The sequence below is a fragment of the Accipiter gentilis genome, chromosome 32, assembly GCF_929443795.1.
Source record: "Accipiter gentilis chromosome 32, bAccGen1.1, whole genome shotgun sequence".
In the NCBI taxonomy this organism is placed as follows: domain Eukaryota; kingdom Metazoa; phylum Chordata; class Aves; order Accipitriformes; family Accipitridae; genus Astur; species Astur gentilis.
The window spans coordinates 15981651-16009576 of NC_064911.1; the positions used below are offsets into that span (position 1 = coordinate 15981651).

The 27926-nt window shown below is 39.7% G+C and overlaps 1 protein-coding gene across 1 annotated transcript in view; it reads right to left on the minus strand.

Annotated features, from left to right (window-relative positions):
* IL1RAPL1 (interleukin 1 receptor accessory protein like 1) overlaps positions 1-27926 on the minus strand; it is a 729989-nt gene that overhangs the window by 20172 nt on the left and 681891 nt on the right. Inside the window, exons 7-8 of the mRNA XM_049834719.1 lie at positions 8586-8718; positions 6519-6664 (exon numbers count right to left, since the gene is read on the minus strand). Coding sequence (XP_049690676.1) covers positions 6519-6664; positions 8586-8718 — 279 coding nt within the window. The remainder of the gene's footprint in view (positions 1-6518; positions 6665-8585; positions 8719-27926) is intronic.

The following is a 27926-nucleotide window of genomic DNA, read 5'->3' on the forward strand; positions in this document are numbered from 1 at the left end:
GAAGAAAGAAACCCATACTCACAGTTTAAAAATGGAGAAGTATGTGCTTTTTTTCTGTCTCTCTTCCCCCCCCCCCCCCCCCCCCCCAGCTTAATACAGTATTCATTATGACATGGCTGTAAAACAATTTATCTTTCCAAAGTACAGCATATGGATACAGCATATGCATATCCAATAAACATATATATATATATATAAAATCTATTTTCTACTTTTTAGGATTGTTTGTTTGTTTCAACGTTCTAAACAAAATCTGTTTGCATTTAAGGTACCTAGATAGCTTTATGAATACTGTTGTGCATAATTATTGATAGCTATTGTAGGACAATAATACTTCTGATACCAGTAGAAACAGATTTGGGATGTTCATTAGCTTGATTATGAAATCATTTCTTAGCACAAAGTATATGCTTTCTGCCAGCATAGGCCACGCGTGCCTGTAGATGTCTGCAGAGTTGACTTAAGGTGGCTAAATATAGTTACAGTTTTTAATATGGTTTTCATTGCAGTAGTTTCATTTTATTTATTAGAGCTATTGAGACCTAGTTATCTCACTTTATTTTTTAGACCAATATATATATAGGACAAATTTCTGATTCATCTATGAAAAAGAACTAGTCGGGTTGGGGGTTATATGTACATATGTATACATGTGTGCAAATACAAGAGAGGGATCTTGTTAACCTATTCATTGGTATGGCAGGCAGCATATCTGAGCCTTGGTGCTGTTGCGTTTCTAGTGTTATTATAATAGAGACAGTAAATTATTATAATAGAAGTATATTCTTACCGATGACATTTTTATTTCTTCTGAGAAGTGTGGGATACCTGTTCCCAGCAGGAGAATAATTACACTGACTATCTCCAACAGTATGTTAGCTCAAAAGAGGATAAGGTTGAAAAAAATATAGATGCTGCAATGTTGCTGAAGTTTACTACATTTAAATACAGAACACTGCATTTTAAAGGCAGGTTATACTTCAGGTTGAAGGAACAAAGTGTCTTGGTGTGGAATTGCATTAATCTCTGGTTAGCTTCCCCAAAGAAATTAATTGCGTATGACTTCAAACCTTACTGATTAGGAGAGCTTCTATTTGCTTATTGCACTACAGAAATCAGACAGCCCACACAATTACTTCTTTTAGATCTTCTGAAAGAAATGAATGTAAGAAGCACTGGGAGGTGCTAAAATGTGGGGAAAAAATGGAGTACCAAGTTCCAAGGATGTAAGATCATAAAACATACTGTTTACATTTTTTCTGAGGATAGCATTAATGAATAATTTAGCTCTGCATGGATTATGGGAACAATTTGTGACATTTTATTTTAAAATATTTTCATCCTTGCCAATCAAGGTTAGAACTGCACTTAGACATTATATAAAGAGACGAGCTATGAAAAAAGTGGTACAAAAACCGTTTTAAAAAGGAATCTGTTGAACAAACCAACTTGTTTGACACTTTGTCAAAGGAAAGTTAGATTTGTCAGAGGAAAGTTAGATTTAGGCACATGCCAAGTAATCTGACTAACCTTTTTAAAGGAGATCTCTTAGTCCAAATTTCTAAAGGTAGCAAGAAACCTTACTGATGAAGAAGATGGTCTTATGGAGAGTTTCTGTCAGGCAGCAGTCTAGTATTCTACTAATTTACCGATTTTAGATGAGGTCGAGTGTAAAAAGAACAGTCACTTTCGGTTAGGTCTGGGCCAGGAAGGGAGGCGATATTCGACTTTTGTCCCTATGTCATGAACCTCTTGGGCGACTGAAGCTTTGCCCTGCCCAGCACAGTGACAACCTGAAGGCTTCTTCAATGGCCATAAGGGGCTGAAAAATCAATTCCTTTCAAATCAAATCAAATCAAATCCAATTTCAATTCCAATTCTAAAACCTGGTGAGGAACTCAGAAAAGCTTTTCCTGCATTGCAGAATAAAAACTGAATGCTTTATGCGCTGGAACGTGTACATGTGTAAGGTCTTAACTGACCAAGTGGGTCAGAGTTTCACAACAGTTTTGCTTCCACTGAGACTCAGAGATTTGCTGGAATGTTCAAGTAATTAGGACAAATTAACAGAAGTTTAAATATTAAATCCATTGCTCTCATATCTCATGTGATGAGCTCCCGTTCAGAAATTTCAGAAGCATCGTGAAGCTTTATGGCAAAAGGAGCTATAACACCTGCAGTTGCTTTGCAGAGGTTAGAAAAGAACTAGTTTCTTTTCTCTTTTAAGTTGTAATTGTCATCACTGCCACTGTGTGAAAGAAATCGTGTCCTACTGACTGAAAATGCTCATGAGATCATAAACTTAACGCATTAAAGTCCTTAAGTGACAAACCAGATTTACACTGTTATGTGAATGACACTGTAATTTAAGGTGCTCATCAGCAATTCTGTTATCTTTAATAACCATGTGAAGAAAATTCAGAATTACTTGCTATTCAGAATTTGCTATTAAATTGTACAGGAAATATTAATATGATGTTTATGCATTAATAAATGATGAGTTTAAAGTATGCCTACCTATTTGTAGGTTTCCTCAAGATTAATTTCCTATAGGAAATATTAAATTGTTTCTTTTTCAAACAGATACTCTCACGGACAATTTCAAACAGGATAAATCCCTACCTCTAAACAATTTATTTCAGTGAAAGTCTTTTTTTGTCCTGACAGAAAAAAGTTGTTTTAGGCATCTCTCATCAGCCTAGAGTCAACAAGAACCATATATGCCCATTGAGAACACCTAAAAGAGAGGAAAACAAACCCAAAACATAAAAGAGGCCCAGGAAATTAGCACAGAGAAAATGGGAAGAAAGGGACGGGGATACTTTGAAAAAAATGCATAATGTATTTTACCTGCTCTCAGTTCTGGTGTCTGTCCCATAAAAATTACAGTTATATTATTAAGCTTTTAAAATAATATGAATAAGGTTAAAAAAATAATTCCAAGATAGAATTTGAGATTATTTTTTCTTTGGCGTTTTAGTTGGAGACATGCAGACAAGAATTCACACCAAAAAAAATCACGAAATTGGGTAATAATCTGTTTCCAACATAGTCTATGATTAAATGAGACTATGAAGGCTTTGATCCAGCATGAAAGTCATACTTCTCAATACCTAACATTGTAGAAGAGCGTTCTCTCTCCTTATGCGTTACATTTTTATGTACTACATTGATAGACTATGGGCTTGTTTCTTGAATTAAAAACCTGTGAAAAAAATAGAATTATAGTGTGTGATCCACCCCTTATATCACCTCCAATATGTGGTCTGCTGTTAATAAATTTGTGCTTAGCTGCTGTCAGTACCACTCGCAAAATTAATTTCTAGAAGGTTCCTCTACCTGCCTGAACACTAACATGTAACTGCTACAGATGATAGATGATAGCTATCACCAATAAGTAACAAAATCAGCCTTAGATCATAACACGTAGTTTTTTTTTTTTTTTGCTCACACAAACGAGAAAATAACTTGATTATTGTAAAGGTGATGGAGATTTGGCCAACGGCTAGAGGAAGGGAATGAAAGTTAAATCTCCTGGGTTCCGATCCCTCTCTTTTTCTGATTATTTTTGGACAAATTTTGTGGGAATGGACCAGAAAAGGAAACAGCATTGCCACTGTCATGCTTAAAATGCTCTAATGCCTTTAGCTCTGAGTTAAATGCTCCCTATGCACAGCATCTGAGGCAAGTTAGGAGTCTAAAAATGGTTAGCGGGCTGCACAAAAACATAGATCATAGGTTTTCTCCGCTGGTAGTCAGAAGGAAAAAGCAGCTTAGGAGAAAACTGGGGCTCAGCTCCCCGAGGTGCAGAGGGCTGGCGTCTGAACTGGGTTCTCTCGTCCCGCACGAGTGATGTTGTGTTCCGCTCCCCTCCCCAAACTCCTCTCGGGAAAAGGGAGGCTCCGGGTTTCCATCCCAGTGCGGCGGCAGGGAAGGAGCAGGAGCCCCCGGTCCCCGGCTGAACGTGCCGGGCGCTGGTTTGCGGTGGGGACCACCGTCGGAAGGACCCTGCTTGTGTTTTTCTCCGAGGGGAGCGGTGTCCCCGCCGGGCTGAGCACTGGGAAGAGCGAGGAAGATGCATCCAGGTTTTTGCCGGTGATTTAGACTCTGAACTTCTTGCCCTTTCGGGGCTTGTGTAATCGCAGGCATATCCAAAAGCTCCCTCTGGAAGTTGAAGTTTACGGAGAATATACTGACCAGGGCGAAGCAGCAGTTGCAAGGGTGTTTGAAAGGCTTAAATTTTGTACCTGAATCCCCGCTGCAGCGTTTAGCCCTAAATACCTCTTTTCCCAAGAAGGCTCTTTGTTCAGTAACAGAGCTTTCTGCTTCCCTGTCCCTTCTGATCCTGGTGATAATGTACCACACATGAAGTTTAAGAAGGATTATAATTTCTTTTTCAGGTATCCAGTGAACAGTCCAGATTCAGCATTTTCATCGGCTTATACTGCTGGGAAAAAAGATCGCTAACTAGAAAACCAGCCAAAACTGATACCTCTGCAAATGCCTCGGTGTTCAGGAAGAAAATGTACCTATCCGTTAGGTCCCAATTGTTCTAAGTGAGCCAATAATCAGAAATTAATAAACAGCTAACTCATTCCTAGCAGAGACTAAATATGGATCTAAACAAGGAAAGCTAAACCGAAGTGTTGTCATGGTGATATACAGGAGACTGAGCAAGCAGTGCAAAGCTCCTCTTCCTAGGAGACCTGAGAGACTAGCTCCAATTTTTATCTGTCATGGTTAATTTATCATTTCACTGAAACAGTTGTCAACATGCAAAGTATGTAGAAGGCTTGTAACAGGTACCTTTTGTTTTTCGAGGGCACAACAGATTTTGTTTCCAAATGACAATTTCACATCCAGCCTTACTTAAAGAGGAAAAAAAATAAAAATATTTGGGGGAGTTTTTGCTATGTTTAGCTTTTTGGTATTTACAAGGGCAATTAAATATTGAGATTACTTCCTCTTAAGCATGTCATCACGATGCCACATACTGTGGTGTGTTTGACATACTGATTTCACCAAGAAAGGAAGCAAGGAAAGTAGACCCTTGCAAAATTTATGCAGGCACACTGTTAGATTAAAAAGCTGCTGGTCACAGAACAGAAGAGACTTATGCGTTGTCAGTCTTGGAGCTCCAGCTTGTATAGAAGGGAAAATAAGGACTCACCATCAGCATGTGACTTAAGACACGACGGTTAATTATGTACTGGTTTTAAAGTAATTTAAGCCTTAACAAAATCCTTATTTTCAGTGTTCCATGCACTAATTTCATTATTGAAGACAAGCCATTGGATTTCAGTGTTTGTTGGGTTAAGATCTTGCTCTGGGTTCAAACGACTCTGATTTAGGAGTATGTGACTACTAGCTGGTAAACTGTCGAGGTTCAATTACTTAGCAAGTTAATTTCCCCTCTCAGTAAATTCAAGGAAATATGGCAAATGCCAGGCTAAGCAGGACATCTGGTTATTTACATCTGCATCGCTTAAGAAGCAATGACAAGAGTCCAGAAAAATGGCTACAAATTAGTTCTATTCAATTAATTAGAGGCACCCCAAAATACGTTTAAATAAATGAGCCACACTATCTTGATTTATAGCTTCCTTTTAAACTTAGACAGACTTTGCATGCTACAGGACTAAAACTAGGGAAGACACCACTGCTTTGATACAAATTGAGATGCCACAAGTAGTTCAGCACCGCAGTAAGAATCCGCTTTGCTCACCTTTACAAAGAGCCTAAAAAAAGCGCGGTAATGACAGCGAAGTACAGACGCTGCTCCTGATTATTCCTTGCTCTCTTAAACCAGCGGGATGCTGCACGAGGGTGGGAAGCGTCAAGCCCAGGCATGCGGAGCACCCTCTGGGAGGTAAAGTGAACAAAGTGGATCTGGGAGCCTTGCTTTGCAAGAGATTCTCCACCTCTCCGTAATTATCTCCATGGGAGATGGCCGTGGCCATTAGGCAGGCTGGAATCACGGGATGTGAGCGGTGAGTCGAAACAGGAAGGTCCTTAGAAGTTTCTGTCATGATACTTCACTTTAGAAGTGTTGGTGTTAAACTAATGTGTTAGAAGAAAAATGTCCACAGCCGGGCTGTGCAGGAGCTCCCCCGGCATGGGGTTTAGGTGGCATTTCTGATAGAAATGGAATGTATTTTTGTTGGCTTTTCTAATATTTGGTTTTGTTTCTTACAGAAAATTATTACAGTTGTATTACCTGTGGCTTCCTATTATTTATTTCTCTATTGAGCCTTTATTAGTTTCAGAGTTCATGAATTATTAAATGCATCTTTTATATCAATATAATTAAAAGGTGTTACTGTATTTCTCCCAGTGACAGCCATAGTTAATAACAACCTTTCTGTTTGATTTTGAAAGTTGGACAAACGCCTGGGAAAAAATAATCATTGCCTATTAATATCTCAGGAAGCCAAAATTCATGCTTGCATCAGAAGGAATCTCTACAGGCTGACTGCCCCTATAATGGACCATTTCATGGAGAAAAGCTGCGTATTTACCCCTTTTATGTAGAAGAATACTGGCATGTCGGCGTCCATTTCCATTCTCGACGTAGCACGAGTAATTCCCCAGGTCTGCCTCTTCCACAGAGTCTACAATCAACGAGATGGAAACCTCCTGCTCCCCAAGATGTTCCTTGAGAACCCTGAGGAAAAAAAGCAACGATCGCTGCTATTCTGCTTGTATCATAGCGGAGCATTAGACAATCATGACATAATAATGCTACTTACAATTCACAACTCTCTGGCTTCAAATTTGGCTATGGTTTGATGAAATCTTAATTAAATTATATCATGCCCTTTTCTTCCTCATTTCTAATGAGGAGGTTTGGCTTTGTAAATGTTAATGAGAGCTTCTGTTAATTGTCTTTAAGCGGGATGATGTGCACACTGATAACATATTATTGCACACTCTGATGGAGACCCTGATCGGTAGTACGTGAAGTCTTGAAATGTTAGAAGACAGAAAAGTGAAAACCATTATTTGGGGGTTTAGGGTCACACTAGGAGTCTGGACCAAACCCACTATCTGTGCTCTTTCTGAGGCTCTTCAACATGTCACTCAGAAACTGTGTGTTTATGGCAGGGTCTGAAAAATTATTTCTTGAATGCATTTTAAAACGTGACCGTCTATTATAAATCAGGAGAAAGAACTGGCATACCAGATGCCACTCCTTCATACAGATGATAAATAAAAGAAAAGACCTCCTGCCTAAGACTCCACTTCTCTCTGCATTGCCTTCTTTACCTCTTAGCACGTCCATCAGCGGTCTCAGAAACCCAGCAAAGCAAATGACAAACCGCTCTAGGCTGCTCCCTCACACTCACACCTGACAAAAGAAGTGGAAACCGGCCTTCCTGCTCCTCCCTGCCCCAAATGAGGTTCTTGTCACTTTTTTATCAGTTTTCAGAATGCCAGGTCTCGGGCTAAAGGAAAGCTTTAAATGTGAAATACAGCTGATCTGGTTGTCACGTGCCATTTAGTGTATTGGTCTTGAGATTTATGGGATAAACTCGAAGCACACTGGGGGGGAAATATGCTTCCATTTTGCCTATATCTGGGGACATGGAGATGACCTTGAATGTCTATGTGGCCTTCTTGATTTTGGTAAAGGAATTGTCTCTGTTACTTTGGTTACACTGAAGAAGTCCAAGGCCAAGCTGAAAATGAGCATGACTTCATGTCTTTTGATGAGATAGTAAACTCCTATGTAAGAGGTGAAGTGTAAATAAGCTCATTATGTTTTATTATAGACAATCACTGTAGATAACACATCCGTGATTATTTAGCTTCCTTTGTAATGCACATTTAGATTTGCCTTCATTTCTGGGTTTGTCCGTGACATGTAGGCACAGTGGTATACACACATACAGGATTATAAATGGAAAAAGAATCTCTTCAGATCTGAGTAGATACTTCATATTGGATAGAAGTTGGTACTCTATGTCAAGCATGTAATTCTCAATACAAACCCACTTTTTTCTTAATTTCCAAATGAGGCAGCACTTTCAGGAGCAGTAAAAGTACATGACGTGAATTGCCAGATCCTCTCTAAAACAAGTATTTCGGCAGATATAAGCAGCCCACATAACAGGATGCTTGGCTCTCACAGGCCAGATAACATCCCAGGAAACTCAGTTTTTTCCTTGAAGAAAAGAAATCAAAACGTTCCAAAAGAGAAGCCAGACTTCAGCATTTATTTAAGGCTCCATGTTTTAGAAGACTTCCTTGGAGCTGTTTTCCTTGATGTATTTATCTTTCTTTATTTCATCTTAGTAACTGTCTTAACGGTTCTTATTGTAGATTGCCACAGTTTGAAAAAATCTCAGTCGGTGACACTACGGTGCTTGTGGGGCAGCTATTCTGCTTTTGCAGCCCTCTAACATCAGATCTGGCCAAGGCGTGCATTTTTCTGTTCTCTGCTGGTGGAGTTAAAAGGTAAAGAACGGGTGTTGCAAAAATAGGGACCGGGCCCAAAGTGTTCCTGAGCCAGTCTGTGATAACAAGTATTACATTAATTACCAAAACCAGATATTGACTGAAAAACAAAATGCTTTTTCTTTTACCTGATGTCACTTTCCCAGACTCGACTATCATCCAAGTCCTCAATAAACTTCTCCCCTTTCATCCAGTAGATTAAAGGACTGACATCTCCACTATATCCAAAGAAAGCTCGGCAGGTTAGATTAGCAGAACCGCCTGTTACAAAGAATGTAAGAAAATAAGTTATTTCAAAATTTCTAAAAAAAGTTTCATTTTTGAATCAGTTGCTTTTGTTGATTTAAAAGAAAAATATATATCTGTAGAGACCCTCAATTTCCAGCTGCTGTTGAAAATGTCCAAAAGTATCTACTTGTCTTGCAACTGTTGTTCAATATATTTTCTGAAAATAAATACAATAAAAACAAAATTAAATGTTACATAAGAACAGGATTCAATTTTGTATTCTTTCACCAAGTTTTCTATGTTTAGTAAGGAAATGAAAGACTATGTTTTTTTCAAAAAACAGCTAACTTAACCAAAGATTTCCATGTTTTCACTGAAAATAGATAAAGGTTAGGTAAAACAGACATGCAATCACATCTGTGCAATGGTTTTTGCAAAGAGGCGGGTAGATTCCTGTAGGGTACCATTTCCAAGGGACAGCCAGTAGAAAGATGTATGCTCATTGCTCAGTTATCTTTGCAGCAAAGTATTAAACACTGGAACTGAAAAAAAGAAGGCATCTGAACTCATTCTGTATGCTGTGGGACACATCTCACTGTATGAATGGGAATAACCATTAGGTACAGGCAGCAAGGAGCAGAAATTCCATATATGTGTGGCATTACTTATTTAATCATTACAATGAAAATTAAAAATGTAATACGCCTTCACTTTGGTTTATTTTCATCGTGTAGTCTTATATTGTGTTAGTACCACTTGGCTTTGGGGTTTCAGCTAGAGAACATCCAGGGATTGAAACAGTACTTTGCACGCATTTCGTGTGTTGGTAAGAGAGGATAAAACTAGCTATACTTTGGACAGCCACATAGTTAAAGATCTCCCATTCATGCTGTAAAGATGTTTGTCACAATATGCATCAACCCTTCTAAACTGCGATGTGCATTTCTTCACTGGAAAATTACACAGTGATTTAAAGAAGTGTTGTGATTTAAGGAATGTTTCCCCCCGCCTCCCGAGGAGAGTATTTTCATGGAGTTTATATTACTGCTGAGACCAAATTCATATTTTATTTACACTTTCAATTTTTGATCTTAGGATTTTAAAGCTGACTGACCGGAGCTCCTGGAAAAAAAACCACATGCATTACTAATGCTACTTCATTCTGTACCGAGATGCCATGAGAAGTCCATCTGGGTTCAACGAATTTCCTTAAAAACACACTGCTTTGGGTCAGGACCGGGTCCTTCTCAAACATATGGCATCAATATTTGAACATCTTATTTACTTTTTAGTATGACAACAAATGCAGGATGCTGTATAACAAGAAGATTAATTATTAAATAAATGTCTTATTTATCGGAAATGGTTTGTGGTTTTCTGCAACAGCATCTGACTCCTCTACCAGGAACTCACACATCCATGCCAAAAAAGGTGCAGAATCCAATGTCTGTAATGAAAATATGAAACGTCAAGGCAAGTACCATCTATGTTGCTTTCGCAAGCTGTTTAGGAACTGAGTCGCTTTTAGTCATTACATGAGCTTTTGGGCGGTGCCGCACCCTTTCCCAGCAATGCCTGCTGAGGAGACAGGAATATCCCAGAACTTGAAACGAGGATGGAGAGGAGGGTCTCATTCGTAATCAAAAGGTATGAAATCAAATCTCTGACTAATGAGACAGTTTGATAATCCCATCTCATTTAGAGCAAAGTTACCAACTGTAAGCTGAACATCTTCAGCGAGAGGGCAAAAACTCTCTTTCTAAAGACAACCACAACTCCTGTTTCCACACCCCAGGGACCAATGGTCAGGACCTCTCCCTGGAAACCCACCCCCTCAATCTCTACACAGCTCAAGAAGTGCCATTTGGAAGGAGAGAATTTTTTTCGCAGTCTTGAAGCCATTTGCGGGGAATGAGATGAGCGTTGGGACACCGCTTCATGTGGGTCAAGTACATGAAAACTTGTAAAAGAACATGATAAACTTCCTGGTTGTGCCCAGGACATTTTATCAGACGCAAGCCCAGTTTCTTATAGCAGTTGCATAGCACATATAAACGATCTTTTTTTCTTTTTTTTTTTTTTTTTTTTTTTATGATACATGAACATGTGAAAATGGAAAATTCAAAACCTTAAAGGATTATGAATATCTTGACCACAGTCATTCTATCTAGCACATGTTCAGGGCTGTGAAATGCCTAATAACCACAGCAATGGTGGACTCTGATCACTCTTGAAATGGGAGAAGGTATCTGCACATCTAAAGCAAAAGCAAGCTCCTGTGATAACTGGATAACCCACATGGCACTATCTACCAGTCTTAGAGGGAAGAGTGCTACCTAACCCATCACTGCCACTTCTTGGGCTTTTTCTGGAGCTTTGCCACCAAGTCAAGGCCCGGTTGAAACTTTTTAGCTTTTAAGCATTGGCACGATCACAGCTGGAGGGACTGTAGCTTCTGGCCAATTTATCCAAAATTCACACAGATTAGGCACCAACAGGTACTGAACCATCAAAGCTCTCCAGGCTCTTCTAGCTAACAGGCACCCACTGAGAGTTGACTTTCGCACTGTGCAGGCCTCTGAGCCTTTTACAGGTGAATATTAACACTCGTAAGTTTGGTTTTTAAAAACAAACGTCATTTGTTAAGGGCAAAAAATGTGAGAAAAAAAGAGTTTGTAAGATTAAGGCTTTCCTCCTCATTAAATTCGTAAAGAGATTTTCCCCTTAAATAAGACATGTAAACATATTTTTAAACACAGTACCCAAAGTTTCAAATTATTTCCGAGAAATAAATTAGGAAAGATGTAATGCCTCTTTAGTAGTACTGTGTGGATCACAGTCGCTGAGCAAAGGCCATTAGCTTGCCAGGTGTTCAGCTATAAATTCCCTACAGTGTCTACCTTGACCAATCTTCACAATAAGCCAGCGGGAAGTTCATTAGCAGGTCATCGAGAAAGATTCAGTGACCAGCTAATGACCAACTGTGACTATTAATGAGGAGGTCTCTTACTCCGGAGCTCACGGCTCGTTGCAGAGGGTGGCGGAGCTCACGCGGTGGAGCCGAGCCGCTCGCAGCGGCGGCCACATCTACGTAACGGGCAAAAGCTGACGGAAGGGTGATATTACGAGTGGACAGAGTATTTTGGGAGGATATCTCGGGCTCTGCTCCAGAGCTGCCCTCGTGTGAAGGAGTGTGCTGTAGGATGGGCAGCGTTTGTCCCTCGAAGCGCACCTTTGAGGTGAGCGGGCAGAAAATGCTTATTCTGGCACGGAGCGGCTGCTCTGCACTGAAGAAGAGCAGCGTCTGTTTTGAAGAAGTCTGCAGATTATTAGAGACCACGCAAAAGTTCAGTAAATAAATACAAGAGCTGCTTTGCTTCGGGTTTAAGCGAATGTATAACCCAACCTGTCAGCCAATTAAAAGAAATCACTCACAGTTAACCCTACGCAACTCTTTCCCTTCATGTGTTTTCTGTGCCGAGGAAAACTGTAGAAGTGATTGGAAAACTGTGAAAGTTTGATGAATGGATATGCAATGCTTTCTATGCTATTAATTTAAATTTTCCTGTAAATGCTGGATTATTACAGTTTTATAGTCTGTCTCTGAAGGAATTTAAATACACCTTTTAAATTAACTACATGTTTTAAATTAAATTATTAGGGAAATCTCTCTCTCTCTCTCTGTCCCCTTTGCTGCGAGATGTTGTAAATTCTTGAGAATGTTCTGTCCCAAGTTACGTCCTGGGTAAACTGCCTTTTTTATGGACCCTGGAAAAGTCCAAAGGCATGAGATTAGAATTATTAAGTGAAACTGATAGTGTTGGTGTTTTTGTCCATCCCCCCCCAAAAAAAAAAACAAACCCACAAACCCAAACAAAACCCAAAACACCCTCAAGAAAGGATAAAGAGAAAAATGGCACTTTTGACTTCTTAGTGTAATTATCTTTTTTTACCGTGAAATAGTGCAATAAAGGCATGTAAGAGAAGACCTAAAAAGTAAGGTTCAGCTGCATATTTCTCCATCGCCCTTATTTCTGAAGATGAATATGCTCTTACTGTATGGAGCTGACTTTTGTAAAAATTGCGCTATGTAACGCTACATGTTCCTGCTGCTGTCTGATAAAACTGCACTTTCAACTCTAGCCAACTGGGTTCAAGATAAATTAATCGAAAGCTCCTTGGCGTCTAAACGGCGAACAATTTTTGTTACACAGGATGCTTTCAAGTAGAGCAGAATGCAAGGAGGAGGGACCACAACAAAGTGTACCTCCTTGAAACCACCAAATCCCTTCGGCAGACCAACACACCAGTTTTGTGGCCATTTTTCTCGAACTGGCAACAATTCCTCGAATTAGAGGCACTTTGCAAACTACTGCTATGGGAGCCTGTGTCCAGGAGAGGGCACTGTCTAACTTCTAAACATTAAAAAACCCCAACCAAACCTCAAAGTCAATTCCTAGTGTATAAGCTCTAATTAAAAACATCAGCCTGCTAAGAAGCCGCTAGATGTAATTAGCAAATAGTGAATGTTTTGTGGTTAGTGAAATGTCATCTTGTATGGGCAGTCTAAATTACACTTGCACCATTAGTCATACAAGTTAGCATACACCGTGATGGCACCCGCCCTAGCCTTTAATTTAACAGATTCTTCAGTGAAAGACAACCAGTTTGGTTGGAAGCAATGCTAATTATCAGGTATCTTCTGCAACCCCTTTTTAGAAGAAACCTCAAAGACTTTTTATGGCAGTGAAGCGCTTGAGAGCCATGATCAGCATTTAGTAATGTTGAGGGCCAAAAGAGTGGCAATGTTAAGTGCACCAAAATATGGGACTTTCTTTTCCTGTACGTATCACATAAACCATTTAAACTTATGTAACGTGTAAACTTATGCACAGGCAGTACCTACACACTTATAAGTATGCCATTTATTCGTAATATTAACACTTCAAAATGAAATTATAAAAGGCCAAGGCAGACGCAATCAAAATCTCTCACTCACAAATTAAATACCACTCTTTCCGTTCGCGTTGGAGAAAATGTACTGACAAAGTATCAGTCTTTCAAGTGGAGGGATGTAAAAGCTGTTAACTTCCTCGCTGTGGCAGATAGGTGGCAATTCCTCACAAAGTCAATGACAAACTTATTTTGCCAATGACATCTGCCAAGCCCAGCGGGCAGGTAGGTAGAAGCTGCTCCTGTTTTCAGAGAAATCTCATGTCCTAAAACAGTTCAACAGTTCTTGAAAGCCTTGTTGTAAATGTAATTAAGGTAAAAAAAGAAAAAAAAAAAAAAAAAGAAAAGGAAAAAAAAAGGAAAATAAGGTACCACTTACTTTTGAGCCATGATCCTTCATATTCTCAGGATCTGTAAATCTTCCCTTAGAGCAGGACGAACTGCAGAGATTCCTCTCAATTCCTTCCTTGCCTATGCACAGTGTCACCTACTGCTATGCTGCCCTCCAGTTTACATATATATTTTCACATCTTGATACCTTGTACTCTTTTACCAGAGTAACTGTCTTGCTCCATATTTGATATAGCAGGTTAGGCCAAATTGTAAAAAAAAAATAAATAAATGATGTTTTCCAAAATATAACTGCAAGCTGGGAACTGCTAAATTCTAGTCTTGTTACTGAGTGGTATGTTGTGAAGCCTTTGGCAAGCCATCAGGTCTTGCATCCATACAATTGTGAAGATACAATGTGCAAATTCCCTCTACTTTGAATTCAGTGGATGTAGGTTTGAAAGAGCTGGGTATTATCATTCCACTAAATATTATCATGCAAACATCATACGAAGTGGCTGAATGTGATTACACAGCTGTATCTCTTCATTAATAGATCTGTCCATATTTTGCTATGCTGCAGAGCAGAATGTTGATTGCATGGGACTCTGAATTACATATTGAATGAGTTCTTCAGGCCATAACTGTGTAAATTTACAGTACACACAACCATTCCTCCACAAATAAAAACCCATCAGCTGAAGGTTTGCAACAAGATCAGAGAGAAGTTGTAGCTTTTGAACTTTCACTGAATTTGTAGATATCACTACTTATTGGAGAGGTTAAAACAAATCACTTCCCTGAATTTCGGATTTATTTTTTTTTAATTGGAAGAAAGCCGAATTCTTGTTCATTAGGGTTTTCTTTGGGGTTTGGGTGGGGTTTTTTTTAGCAACTAGCCTTCACCATAGGGCTAAACTCATTTGCCTGCTCTTAGCCCTCCAATGCCATATGAAAAGCCTTTTACCCTGCAAGGCTTCCAGCTGCTGAATTCCAGCTCAACAGCAGGACACTTAATGGAGGTGTCTGCTTCCATGTTCCCTGCCCTGAGGTATTTGAGTTTGCAACGCTCAATAAGGTGCTATACGGAAATGCACATGGTAAGATCCAAGATTAACCTAAGAATATGAAAAAATTTTTGGTGGACTGCTTCATAGCTCGTGAAGGAAAAGAAACCCAAATCCTTTCTGCTTTGAATGGGCTCCTCAGCAGCAGGACTGTCAGAGAAAGAGTCAATGAAGACAGCGACCGCCACAGCAGACTGCAGAAAGAGAAGTGATGTATGGGACTTTGGGCTCGAAATGCCCAGAACATCTCTCAGGTACGTACCCTGTTAAACTAACCTTCATTTCACAAGAGGTAACAAACCCCCTGAACCAATAATCTTGATTTTCCTAACAGCAGGCCTCTCCTCTTGATAGATGGTAATGTCAGGCTGATAAATTAGTTGTTCAGCAAGTATTTTTCATTCCCTCCTCTTCAGAAGTAGAGACTGGAGTGGGAGACAACTATCACAAGCATAAAGCAAGAGGTGCTAAAGAAAAGGAAAGTCACTGCAATTGTTTTATAAGCTTGACTTAACTTTTAATCTAGAAGCTCATATTTTCTCATGCTTTTTTTCAGACAAATGCATTTCTCAAACACTTTTTTCCTGTGTGCTCTCTGTCACAGAAAAATAATTTCTATTTTAGAACTTAGCTGTTTTTAGATATAAGTCACAAGAAAATATCCTAGGTAACAAAATATCTCCAATTGAAAAAAAAAAAAAAAAGAAAAGAAAGAGGTGGTTCTAAATGTCAAACTTCACATGGTTTTTAGCTCTTAAAGACTTACGACTCGGGAGCTTTAAATCTGTCCACACCGTGCATAGCTTAATATTGTTCAGTGTTTTGTTTCTGGATTCTTTTTCAACCATACTGCCTTTGACTATGGTGCTGTGGCTTTTGCATTTTAACGATGCTACGCGGTAAGAAAACAAGCTTAGCGTAGCTAGCAGCCTTGCGTAAAGGAGTCCCATACAGGTGCCTCAAAAGCGAGGCAGGGGGGTCATGTACCCAGGGACGCCCCTCACCAGACCTGACCCCCCCCGAACGGCCGCTTGCGGCTTTAGCCTTGTGAAGTTCTGCTCCGGGTCCTGTTTTGGGAAACTCCTAGAAAAGCAGGAGAGGTTTCCTGGTTATCTTTTTACATTTCAGGGAGGTTAGGTTAGGCAAAGAATTAAACCAATTCAATGTGTGCCATAAAAGACATACACATCATATTTATTGGTAAGAAATATATTAAGAACAGTAACCTCCTGGAGTTCTGTAGATGACTCTGTGCCCAAGCAACTTCAAAGCTGGAATAATGTCTTTCTTAGTTAAGGAAGACAGTTTCAAGCCATTACAGCTCTCACAACATTTTCCTCCTTCCCATACAAAATCCAGAGGCAAAGCAGGAGCAAACTGAAAGTGGCACTCAGGCGGCTCCTCTGAGTTAGCACACAGCTGTTGCTAAACTTGTTTTGCTAAGGAGTTACTTAAAGCAATGATAAATCCAGCCCACTCATGCCTACGATGACAACAATTTTCTAATACAGCACACTTGCAATAGCACATCTCCCATTTCACTTTGCTTTCTTTTACCTGTGCAAGCTGTAGAAAGAACTGACCTTTTTTTTTTTTTTTTTTAACCTGAAGAGTGTTGGCCCAACAAAGGAAAACATTTAAATCTCTTGCCATGGAGGTTTGTTATAAATCCTGTTTTCTTGTTCTTTCTGAACAGAATATAGTGGGTTTGCTTTGGACTCTAGTGGGTGCTAGTCCACGTCAAAAACCCCTGCACATAAATCACAGCAACCAGCTGCAGCCCCAGTACCTTCTCCAACCTCCCTCCCAGTTGCACCGCACAAGGCTTTCCGTACAAGGGAAAAGCAGACTATGTCCTGGATTCTAGATAATGACAAATAACACACTTTTTTTGCCAAAAGAGGTTAACTCTGGGGAGCTGTAGCAAACAATTTACTGTGTCAGATCACACTTAAATGAAAATATCAATAATCTTAAGGAACAGGTTTGGCAATTCAGTTTACATACGAATTATCGGCTATTCAACCTCTTGCGGCTATTTCAGCCCTTAGCTCCTCAGCCAGTTGATTTCTTCAGGCAGCGCACTTAATGAACAGCGTTAGAAACTGTGTTTTACTATGATGTCTCATAATACCTGCTCTTTAGCTGCTTTGGAAAGAGGGATTGTAGTGTTTGTGCAATCATTAGATAATTTGAGTATATATAGCAAATTCTCAGCTTTGGAGTCACATGGATATATTAAATAATAAGTTGTGGGTTTATTTTCCATTGGTCAGCCTGACTACCCTTTTCCTCCCTTTGCTCTTTCTTCATAAGCAAGCCTACCACGGACCGAGTAGGTTGCAGGGAATTATTCAGGCAAGGAAGTATTCTGAAGAATACGGTAGAGGTGCTGCATACGGAAGATACTTCATAAAAGTAAAACTTTTGGAAAGTAGCAGGCACAGTGTCACCTACACCTGCTAGGTGGATATTAAGGAAATTGGGACTCCAAATAACAAACAACAAATAAATGCTACATCTTCCTCTGGTGAGCTTTACTCTTCAGCGCGCACTGGAAACATTAGCCGTTCTAAGATTTTAATGAACTAACCAGTTCTGTCAGATCCCACTGTATGATGGAAAAAGTCCTTTGGAAAAGACCCAGGCTAGTTTGTCAAGGATGTGGATGGGGAAAACTACCATTCCCAAGAAGCAATGTGACACAACAGGATAAACACAATTGAAATAAACCACATCTATTACGTGAATCAAAATATTTCAATTTGGTTCAAAATGATGTGAAACCACTTCTCTGTTTAAATTTTCACCAGGAAAGCCATTAAGCACCACTGAAAATTGGAGCCCTGATGAATTGAACCTGTTGATTACTAACAAAACAGATAAATAAAATCAACACCAACTTTCCCTTTTACTGCAATAAAGCCCCTGACCATACGGAGGTATTTTATGCTTATTCATACTGGGGGTTTCTATGCAAACAAATGATATATGTATAGTTTAGATGTGTTTCTGCTTTAAATCGTGATGTCCCCGCCTTATGTCGTGAAGATATTGCAATGAACAGAGAAAATACTAGTTCTTAGCATATCCTCAGAAACAGCTGATGTTTGCCATTTACTTATCACATGGACTAATATTTGTTTATATAATTTAAAAGCCCTAACACATCAAATAATTCTACTGCATAAAAATGTGACTGCATGCTGTTTCTAACAGCACTATGTTTTCCATTTTTATACGAGAGCCATTACGCCATGTAGTCTTTCTACTTCTCTTGCACGTGAGAGTTAGTCCCATTTTCCAAAGAAAACCCTGAAACAAAATCCATGAAAACAAACCCCTATCATTCACGAAGACGCAAATGGAGAAACTCGATTGCTTGTCCGTGACAAATATGCTATACTCTTGGATCACACACGTGCTGGAATCTACTGCTATTGATCAGCGTCCTTTCTACACGAAAGGCAGACAGGCTTTTTCAGTATATACCGCTACGTAATTGCATACTGATAGACAACACTTAGTGAGGGCAGCTGCACAAATGCCACCAATGGAATAAAAAGAATCCAGCTAGCACTGTACACGTGCTATGTGATTTTAACGGGAAAAAGGTATAGAAATAGGGGCAAGCTTGAATTCTCGATGCTGTACTCTGCTTTCTGACCTGCAGGTATATGAGCGGAGCAGAGGACCTGTGTTATAACCAGAATTCCCACAGGAAAAAAGATGTTCTTGCACTACATAGGCAAGAGGGGAAGACGTGTTCTTGAACTCCTAAATAACACCCGCCGGAGGGCTGGCTTTACGTCGGCGATCACTCTTTAACACGAAAATGGCCTGGCCAGGCTGGAGGAAGAAGCAGAGCCTGATGTCTTCATCTGTGCTTGAGGTAGGTGCGAACCTGGGCATCATAAAACGTGCTTCTTCCAAAACAACTTCCTTCCCAAGAGTGATTAATCATCAAATTATTTTGGCTTCTTGCACATTTTTGTCAAGAGGAGATGCTCTTGAGTACTGCGAAGTCTGGACAACAGCAAGGCTGAAATGATTTATCTTCTTGCAGCAGCCACATGGGCGTCATTTCTCTAGTCCACCTTCATTCTCCTTTAGTTGTAATTTCCATAGTTGAACCGTACAGGGTCTTGCCAGCAAAACTTCTGAGAGATTTAAGGCTCCTGTATCTGAAGCCAAATACCTGAGGTCAGCAAGCAGGATATCAATCCTCATTACTAGCATAATTGTGAATTTCCTGATCAATTTGCACAACCTACCCTCCTCCTGCTGCACGCCCACCAATACTGTAATTTTTGTTTTAATTTTCTAAGTGCTCTGAGAGGCACGGGACTTGTGACATTTCTTAAAAGTAGAAGAAAGTGAAGGAAAATTTCACCTTGCTCCACAAAAGCCCCAGGAACGCCGAACGTTGTCTACAATGTTGTTTGTGGTTTTTAACAGTTTTTGCAGGTCTCAAAGCAAGGACTAAAAGCAGAGTTTGAGTGACAATACAAATATAAGGTACGACAGCTGCTGGTTACAGGAACAGAGACAAATATTCGTTACGCAGTATTTATGATACAAACTGGGCAAGGAGAGATGGGGCAGGCTGGTGTTTCTGGCAGTGCAGCTCTCTGCAGAGGTGCTGGGTGCCAGCCTGACCAGCACCCCCACTGCTCACCCAGTCCTCTGCCCCTCCACACTCGAGGCTGCCCGTCATCCCAAGCCGCACGACAATATTTTTTAATGTGGACACCCGCCCGCGAGGGACCAGGGTAAGTTTGCAAAACCCCTTTTCACTTGTGACTTGGAGCTAGAATTTTACTCCAGGTCTGGGGAAGAAGAAGAAGAGGGCATGTTAACCCTTGCACTACGTAGCCCATCATCAGGTGTAAAGAATACCGTTGCAGCTATAGGCTTTGATTTGTATTGATGCAATAATTTGAGAGTGTTGTTACAAACTACTGGGTAATAAAAAAGGGATGGATTTTTAGAAAGGGCTTAGTGCAGTGTTTACTTTCAGTTCTTTGGCATCTAAATGGCAACCCTTTAAAAATGTGTTATAATTGCGGACATAGGAAAATGAGTATTATTTATAAAACAGTCCAAAATGAATAGCCTTAGGCATTCAATATTGCTTGAGTACATGTCCAGCCAGTTTCCTAAACGTATAGTGTACACTCTCAATGGAGTTCAAATCCATACTATCTTAAATGAAGTCATATGGATTATCTAAAGTGAGAATAGTGGGGGAGGGGGGGGAACCCACAACACTTTAAAATCCTCCTTCTTTCACAAAAAAGTGGTTTTTTTTTTTTTAAGATGGTAATTTGGGATCATTACTCTAAAAAACCACAAGAAGTGGGAAAGAGGAGAACAGCCACCCACAACGAATCAGAGCAAAGATCCACTATCCCAGCACCCTGTACCCGAGAGTATTCGATAGCAGGAGGGCAAACGTCTAGATACGAGAGTCATAGTCCCTGAAAACAGCCTTAATTTTATGATGAAAATGTTGACAGACTTTAAACTACAGCAATGCCAATAATAAAAAGCAAGATCATATGGCTGTTCTCTGCAGGCAATTAAGCTGCCTGTTCTAACAGGATATACATATAAAAGAGGACCAGTAATCAGCTTCGTTAGCACGAAGAGACAAGAAAAAATAGCCTGCTGATAGAAGTTCATCAATGTGCTTTTTAACAAAACATGTGCATTTATCTGAGAAGTTAAAAGACAGAAAATTTATTGGTATGATAAAAAGCAGCTAGGTGAGCTTATCCAGTTGAACGCTTTGCCCCCAACTTGCTATCTTTTATCTTCTCCGGGTTCCAGGATAATCAGAGATAGCTATGACTGAAGTTTGGCAAGAGTTATTTGGGTTGGGTTTTTTTTAAATGCATTAGATTTTGGATAACAAGTATATTAAACTTTATTTTACCTAAAGTATTCTCCTAAAACACTTTGTAGTGTGAGATGATAAAGTTCAAGTGTTAAATAATGAGAGAATTTAAGAGGCATGGAAAAAAGAGGGGAAAATGATAAAAGGCAGAGGGAAAAAAGGCAAAGTTGTTTCCACCCTAGGTGGTCATTTGATGATGAAGTGAGGATTTTTTTCAGGACTGTGACGGCAGGCAGCGTTTCTTTGGTGTCAAAAGCAGGTAATAGGATGACATGGAGTGGCTGGTCCTGTAATTTTCTATTTCCTCCGAGTCAGTCTCTAAAACTAAAACCTGTCCTGATGAGTGTGAGAGAAAAGCTGACTCGGTGGGAACAGTAGTAACTTTTAAATGTCCTGCTGAATTGTATCCCCTTATACCACAGTAAGAGATTCTTGCAAAAGCTATTTCCCTTTTTAATGTTTAGGTCAGTATTGTGTGGAAGGAATAGCTGGGAAGCGGAAAAAGATTGTTGCTGTTGAGATTAGGACCTGACCTCTTCGAGGGTGTGTATATGGGAAGCTGGACGATGGTAATGAGAGGATAATTTCCCAGAGATGGGCTGCTGGCACCTACCCAGTGACTCTGCAGCTGCTGAAAAGCAGGTTCTAGTAAAAGGCTGAGCTGAAAGAGGAGGATATTGCTTTTTCTCCTCAAACCAAAAGCCCGCAACACTCCTGTTGCCCCACGTTTCCACAGTCATCCTTTCTCATCCCATCACCTCCTCCCCATCCTGAGAGACCTCCTGCAACTTCCAGCACCTCCAGGACTAGACCTCCAGCACCCAGCTCAGGCGAGAGGCAGCCTGATCCCTCTTAACATGGAGATAGACGTCTTACACCTCTGTCTTTACACATAGAGTTACGAAGGCTGGAATCTGCTAGGCCCCTAACATAAGAGATCATCAAATATTACGGAATTACTTTGAGGAGTGATCCAGAAGCAAAAAAAAAATAAAAAAAACAAAACAAAAAAAAGAAAGTAAAACACTGCAAAAGAGATGTGGGAGAACCGGCTGACAGCAGCTACTTTCCTTCACCCATGAGAAGAATTCTTCTGCTGTAGGTTTAAGAATGGCATTACGAATAAGAACTAGCTAAGAGCAGCAGTTTGCCATCCTGAATAAAATGAATCATTCCTAATATGATTAGCACATGTTACATATTAGAATGAAACTGAAATGTAAGTTTGAAAAGAGCATTTGTTGAAAAGGCAGAAGAAAAAGGTTGACATGACATTTTCTGCATAAATGAAGACTTTGAAGGGAAAAGAAATCTGCTTTTTATGTTCATTTTAGAGATATTTCTATTAAAAAGCTATTAGTTACTCAAATGTCAGTTTTATGAATAAAAACTTACCTTGGTGACACGGGTGATACTGCAGGTGAGCTGTTGTTTGTGTAAAGAGCTGCAAGCCCCCAGATTTTCATTAAGACAGACAAAAAATGCAGAACTACTAGCTCACCCTTTCACTAAGTGGGCACATGAAAAGCTCCAACAGATTATTTAAAATTACCCAGGCAAATCGTTAGATTGGTTAGACAGGAACAAAACCACATCTCCCATAGAAATTTTACAGTTTTACTTAAGAACTGACCATAAATGAATGATTCAGAGACTGCACACACTGTGTTCAATAGAATTAAGTTTCTGTACGTTAGACAGTGGGATGGAAAAGCAGAGGTTTCCAATTAAAAAAAAGGCTCGCCGTTCTGTTTTCTTGGATTATTTTTTTTTCTGTATCTTGATTTATTTACTTGGAATGGACTAGCACCTCCGAGCTGTTTGGCCAGGCTAGTCCCAAGAGCAAGGCTGGCCCGTTAAGCCAAGATGCTGGGATCTCTCCCAGGACTTGCAGGCTCTGAATTCAAGAGCTGCAGGAGGAGGCTTGGCAACCCTGCTGGAGCTTGACCCACCTATGTTCTGGGAGTTTCTGAGACGACAACTGTAGCCCACAATTCAGAAATTCAGACTTCCAGCTTTACTGATTAGGTGTGAAAGGCCCCGCATGAGTGTCGATACTCAAGACCGGGACATTGTAAACCTGGGGATCTCCACTGACTTGCCATAAATCTCAGAAGTTTGATTTGCCAAAATGCTGCGAAGCCCGTTTGTTCTGGGTGACGCTATCTTTTACCAGAAATTTCTGACCTTGACATTTAGGTGCAGTTTGAGCTCTGCTACGTCTGTTCTGTATGACTTTGGGATACTTACTGACACTTTCTGTTCTAATTTACCTGCCATCAGGGCTCAGAGAAATTCGTCCTCCCATCCTCTGTTTTGTTTAATTAAACTGCAAGGGCAGCAAGTCAATGAGATTTGGCAGTCGAGACTCCCCAGCATCAGCTGAATGAACGAGTAGGCCTGGGTATATTAGATGGTAAAACAATATGCAGGTATAATAACTGAAGTCCTAAAAGCGATATAGCTGTGAAGTGCTGTATTACATCGTCCGTACTGCTTCTGTACCAGAACTTACTCATTCGGAACCACATCGGCGATATAACTGTAGGATGCGTTGCATACTGTGGATCTATCATTACTTTTTCCTCTGTATAAACGAGATTAAAATTTCAATGGATCCTCCTTCTGGTGGAGGCCAGTAAATGTCGCTGTGATAACAAGCATTGCTAGTTACATTTGTGATTGTTCATTTCTTCATTCACTATTTCCTCGTCTGTTCCTCAAAGAGGTTACTTGTTTTGGCAGGCTACGTAAAGAAGTGTGAAGAAAGGGGAAGAGTTATTAATGCATTTATATAAAGGGTGTCAAGTTTAATTCAGTATAATCTGTAAGGCAATATTAGTTTCAATTTATTAGGAAAAGAATAACTAAAGCTTGAACGGCTAGACATGGGAAAGGGCTCTAAACAAATTGCTAGTGGAACCTTAGCAAAAAGCCCCCTTGTTATCACTCCGGTCTAGGCTACACTTCTGCAATGAGGAAACTGCTTAACACTCTGTAAGCTACGAGATGACTCATATGCTTCAAATCAAGCATTTACATAACTGTTTATAGGCTGGGGGCGTTGGATCATAAGCTTCAGGGTGGAAGAGAATAATTTCTTTCGTGCTCATCACACACCTAAAACTTCATTCCTTTTCCAGAAATCTTCCTGCTTCTAGTCGGAATATCTTTGCAATGTTTGTTATAACATCCCAGACATCTTTCTACTTCCTTTTCTTTTCACTATTGACTTATATCAAATATAGTGCTTTCTGGATGTTTTTGTTCTCGAAAGAAAGGCACAGGTTAAATGAAAAAAAGGCAAAGTAGTAAAGATAAAAATCAGGGAAAACATTTTGTCATTTAATTCATTGTATTAGAGAAGGAATTATAAATGGAAGAAAAACGTGTGCCGGTGACTACTTTGTTAATCTTATATAGAATCTCCATGTCATTATCCTACTATCAAGATGAAATCTATCTGCGTATGATCTAGAAATAGATGTACATTCTCGTGTGAATGTCCACGTCCTATTTAATGGTCCGGGTACTATTATTTCAACAGATTCCATGTTTCTTCAGTCAGTATGCGTGTAAGTCTTTCAAAATACACCCCAAAAGCACAATTAGTTGTGAGTGTTATTATAATAGGGATGAATTTGGACCCTAACAATATATCCTGATGAGCTTTTACTGGTTACAGATGATATTTGCTAGAAGATACAGATGTGAAGAAATTGAAACATTCATCACAAAGTTAGAACAAACACTTGTCCTGTCCACCCCTAATTAAAATCATTCTCACTTCCATGTTATACAGCCAGTGTGTACCCCATATATCGATTCACTTTTTTCTTCTTTCTGCAATCCAGTGGGAAACTTCGACCTGTTTCCTTTCCCAAAATGATTCATTTCACCTCTACTTTTCTGGATAGCATTTTGTATTTCTATACTGCCTTCATATCGACCATCTAAGATATTCTACAGTGCTGTTAAACAGCACAGCAAGTTTTCCAATACAAATGGCTGGCTTTACGTTTCCTGCCCGGTAGAACATAACGAATACGCTTCTGCGATCGCTAGCATGACGAGAAACCAATTGCTGAAGTCCTGCCCAGGCTGACAGCGAACCTCCCGTCCTAGTCTGGGATTTCACCCACTGTCTTCACAGCACCACAGCATTTTGCACAGTAATATGCCATCTGTTGATGGCTGGCAAAAGAACCCTCATCATTACCACTGCCCAGCTCAACAGCTGTAGTAGTGTAATAAAATCTAAAACCATTTAAGGCTCCTATTGCTGCGAGATAAATGCATGAGGACAGTCCATACCACTCCTTCCGTGCAAAAGCGTATCATCCTGGGGTCTTTTACTATGGGTGAACAGTAGGCAAATGGGATTTGGGTGTTTCTGTGGACTAAAAAGAAGGGGTTTAGTCAATCTTTCATGCCTGGGTCACTGACCAATTTTCAATGTTCACAACAGTTACTGATGTGCTGCACCTTGTACTTCTGGCTCATGTTATCAAGGAGAGCCCTGTCGAATGCCGCCTGTCTTCCACCCTCCAACGTGTTTGTGATGATCACACAACAAAAGAGTGCGGTGAACCGGGAAGAGGAATATCAAAGTAGCTCCTTTGAGAGCTGAGAAGAAAGATTAAATCTAAGTCAGCTGGAGAGAGTGAGTAATTGTGAGGAAAGACAAATCAAATCAACCCATACCTTGCAAGAAAGGAATTTTTTTCTGGTATTAGGGGATGAACACTTACTGTTAATACAAAAGGCAGTCATGGAAACACAGTGGTTGCAACAGAGAACTTTCAGACCACGGAGTTCACGTCCTTAGCACAGGATATAGTTTTCATACTTCCAACCTACTTAGTAGATATTAAACTGATGTTTTAGTAGAGCTTAGCCAAAAGACCAGCAAGAAAGTTGCATAATTATGTGTGAGATTTGGACAGATGCCAAGACAAATGCTTTTGCATTAAATACTATATAATTAGTTTTTATTCACTATAATGCTTTCAAATTCCCTGGAATGTATCCCCTTTATTGGTAGATTGAAATAGATTCCCTTTGGGAGAATGTTGGAGGGAATATTTACCCTCATGAAGTAAATACTTATTCTCTTCTCAATCGCCTGAGAACACAGTTGTGGTAATGGTTCTTTTGCCAGCTTTGCCAGTAATCTCCGTGGTTTGCTTGGATTCAAGTTATATCTTCGGGGGGGGGGGGGGGGGGGATGGGGATGGGTAATAATTCAGTTTAAAAATTAATTCTTTCTTCCTCTTATTCTAAATTTGCAGAGAACATAAGGTTTCTACATGTTAAAGATGCACTAAGAAAATCCTCTGGGTTTTTTATGCATAAAAAGGAGGACTATCTGGAGACTATAACATCATGGGAATTGACCTATTTAGTAATGCTTCCTAACTAATTCTTATCCTCCTCAGAAAGTCATCTTAAGTGAATTAAAAGGTTCATGTATATAAATTGCCTGGAACTATTCAAGGATGATAATAAAAACAAGCTGAAATTTGTAATTCTGTTGGTAGAGAGGGGAACTTTGTTAGAGATGGGAGAGAATGGAGTTGGTAGAAGGAAGAAATACCTACTAGTCATGCAAGGTAAGACTACAGGCTCGTTCACAAACAGAGACAGGCAAGGTCTGTCCAGATGCTTAGCAGGGTGCATTAGCTCTCATTCAGAATTGTGACAGTTCCAGTCAATCAGGACACTGGAAAGAACAAAATTCCCAGTAAAAGTCCATGTAGAACGGGACTATGCCTCCTTCCTCAGATGTACACAAAGCTTTTCTGTAATTCACTTTGCTTTGACCAAGGCAATGTTTTCTGCAGTGAATATCTAATTTGAGAAAACAAAGGAAGAAAGATGCAAAATTAGTTGTGAATTCAGATGGGTTTTGCCTGACAGACTAGAGAAAGGTAGAAAATATCAATAGAGTTCTTCTGACATTTTCAAGTAAACTTTGTCAATATTTCTTATTCTAATTTATTTTATTTTGAGAAATGACCTACCCTGACAAAGGAAAGATTTTTTTCAAAGGGGATTGGATTAAAAAACTGGAAAGGAAATGCAACTTATTGTCTTGTGTTGAATGAAAGAGTTGGCTGCTCCAAAATGAAACACTGCATGACATCATTGTTGCACCAAATATTCCTGAAAAGATTATTGAATTTCTACCCTTAGAATTGCACTCTTGTTTCTTTCCCAAGTACTGAACCTTGGCAGAATCAAATCATGAGGGCTGAACTGTGCTCATTAATGTGAGACCAGACTTCTCTAAGGTATTAAGCTCCTGTATCTAAATTTTCCTTTCACCATAGCCTAGCCTTTCAGGCAAATGGTATTTGGTAGAACAAGAGGGAAGGGAGAGGTATTGCATCTCTAGATATTTGAGTTCTGACAAGGGGCGAGATATGTAAACACAACATAACACTTTACATGCCTTCACGTGCTTAGACTTGTACAGAAACATGCAGAAAACATGCAGAACTTCACTAAAAGACTATGTAGGGGTTTTTTCTGCCAGCCTTTATATCTCCATATGTGACAGAATGGGAGTGGTACGTAACTTAATCTTGCTCAGCATACACCTACTGGAAAGACCCCAATCTGACAGTCATTGAGAAATCTGCAGAGCAAGGATTGTCTTGGCCAAACTATCTTCTGTGAGTTCCAATTTCCTTTAAAATATGCCATGTGAGTGATTCGTAATAGATTACGTGTTTGTATGGTCACTGTCATCCTGCTGGGATGCAGAGCAGCATGCGGACTTTAAATTACACAGAGCCTACGAAATCATGGAAGAGCCTGCATGGATTTTACTTGACTGCTCAGTATTCTAAAATCAACAGACTGAACCAAAGGACTTGGAGAAATGATATGGAAAGAGATTTTCTGTAGGTCCTGATTTTCTCTGGGCAACATATCTTCAGAACAGCAACAAATTTTACAGTATTTTAGCCAAGAGATGTTTATCTGTT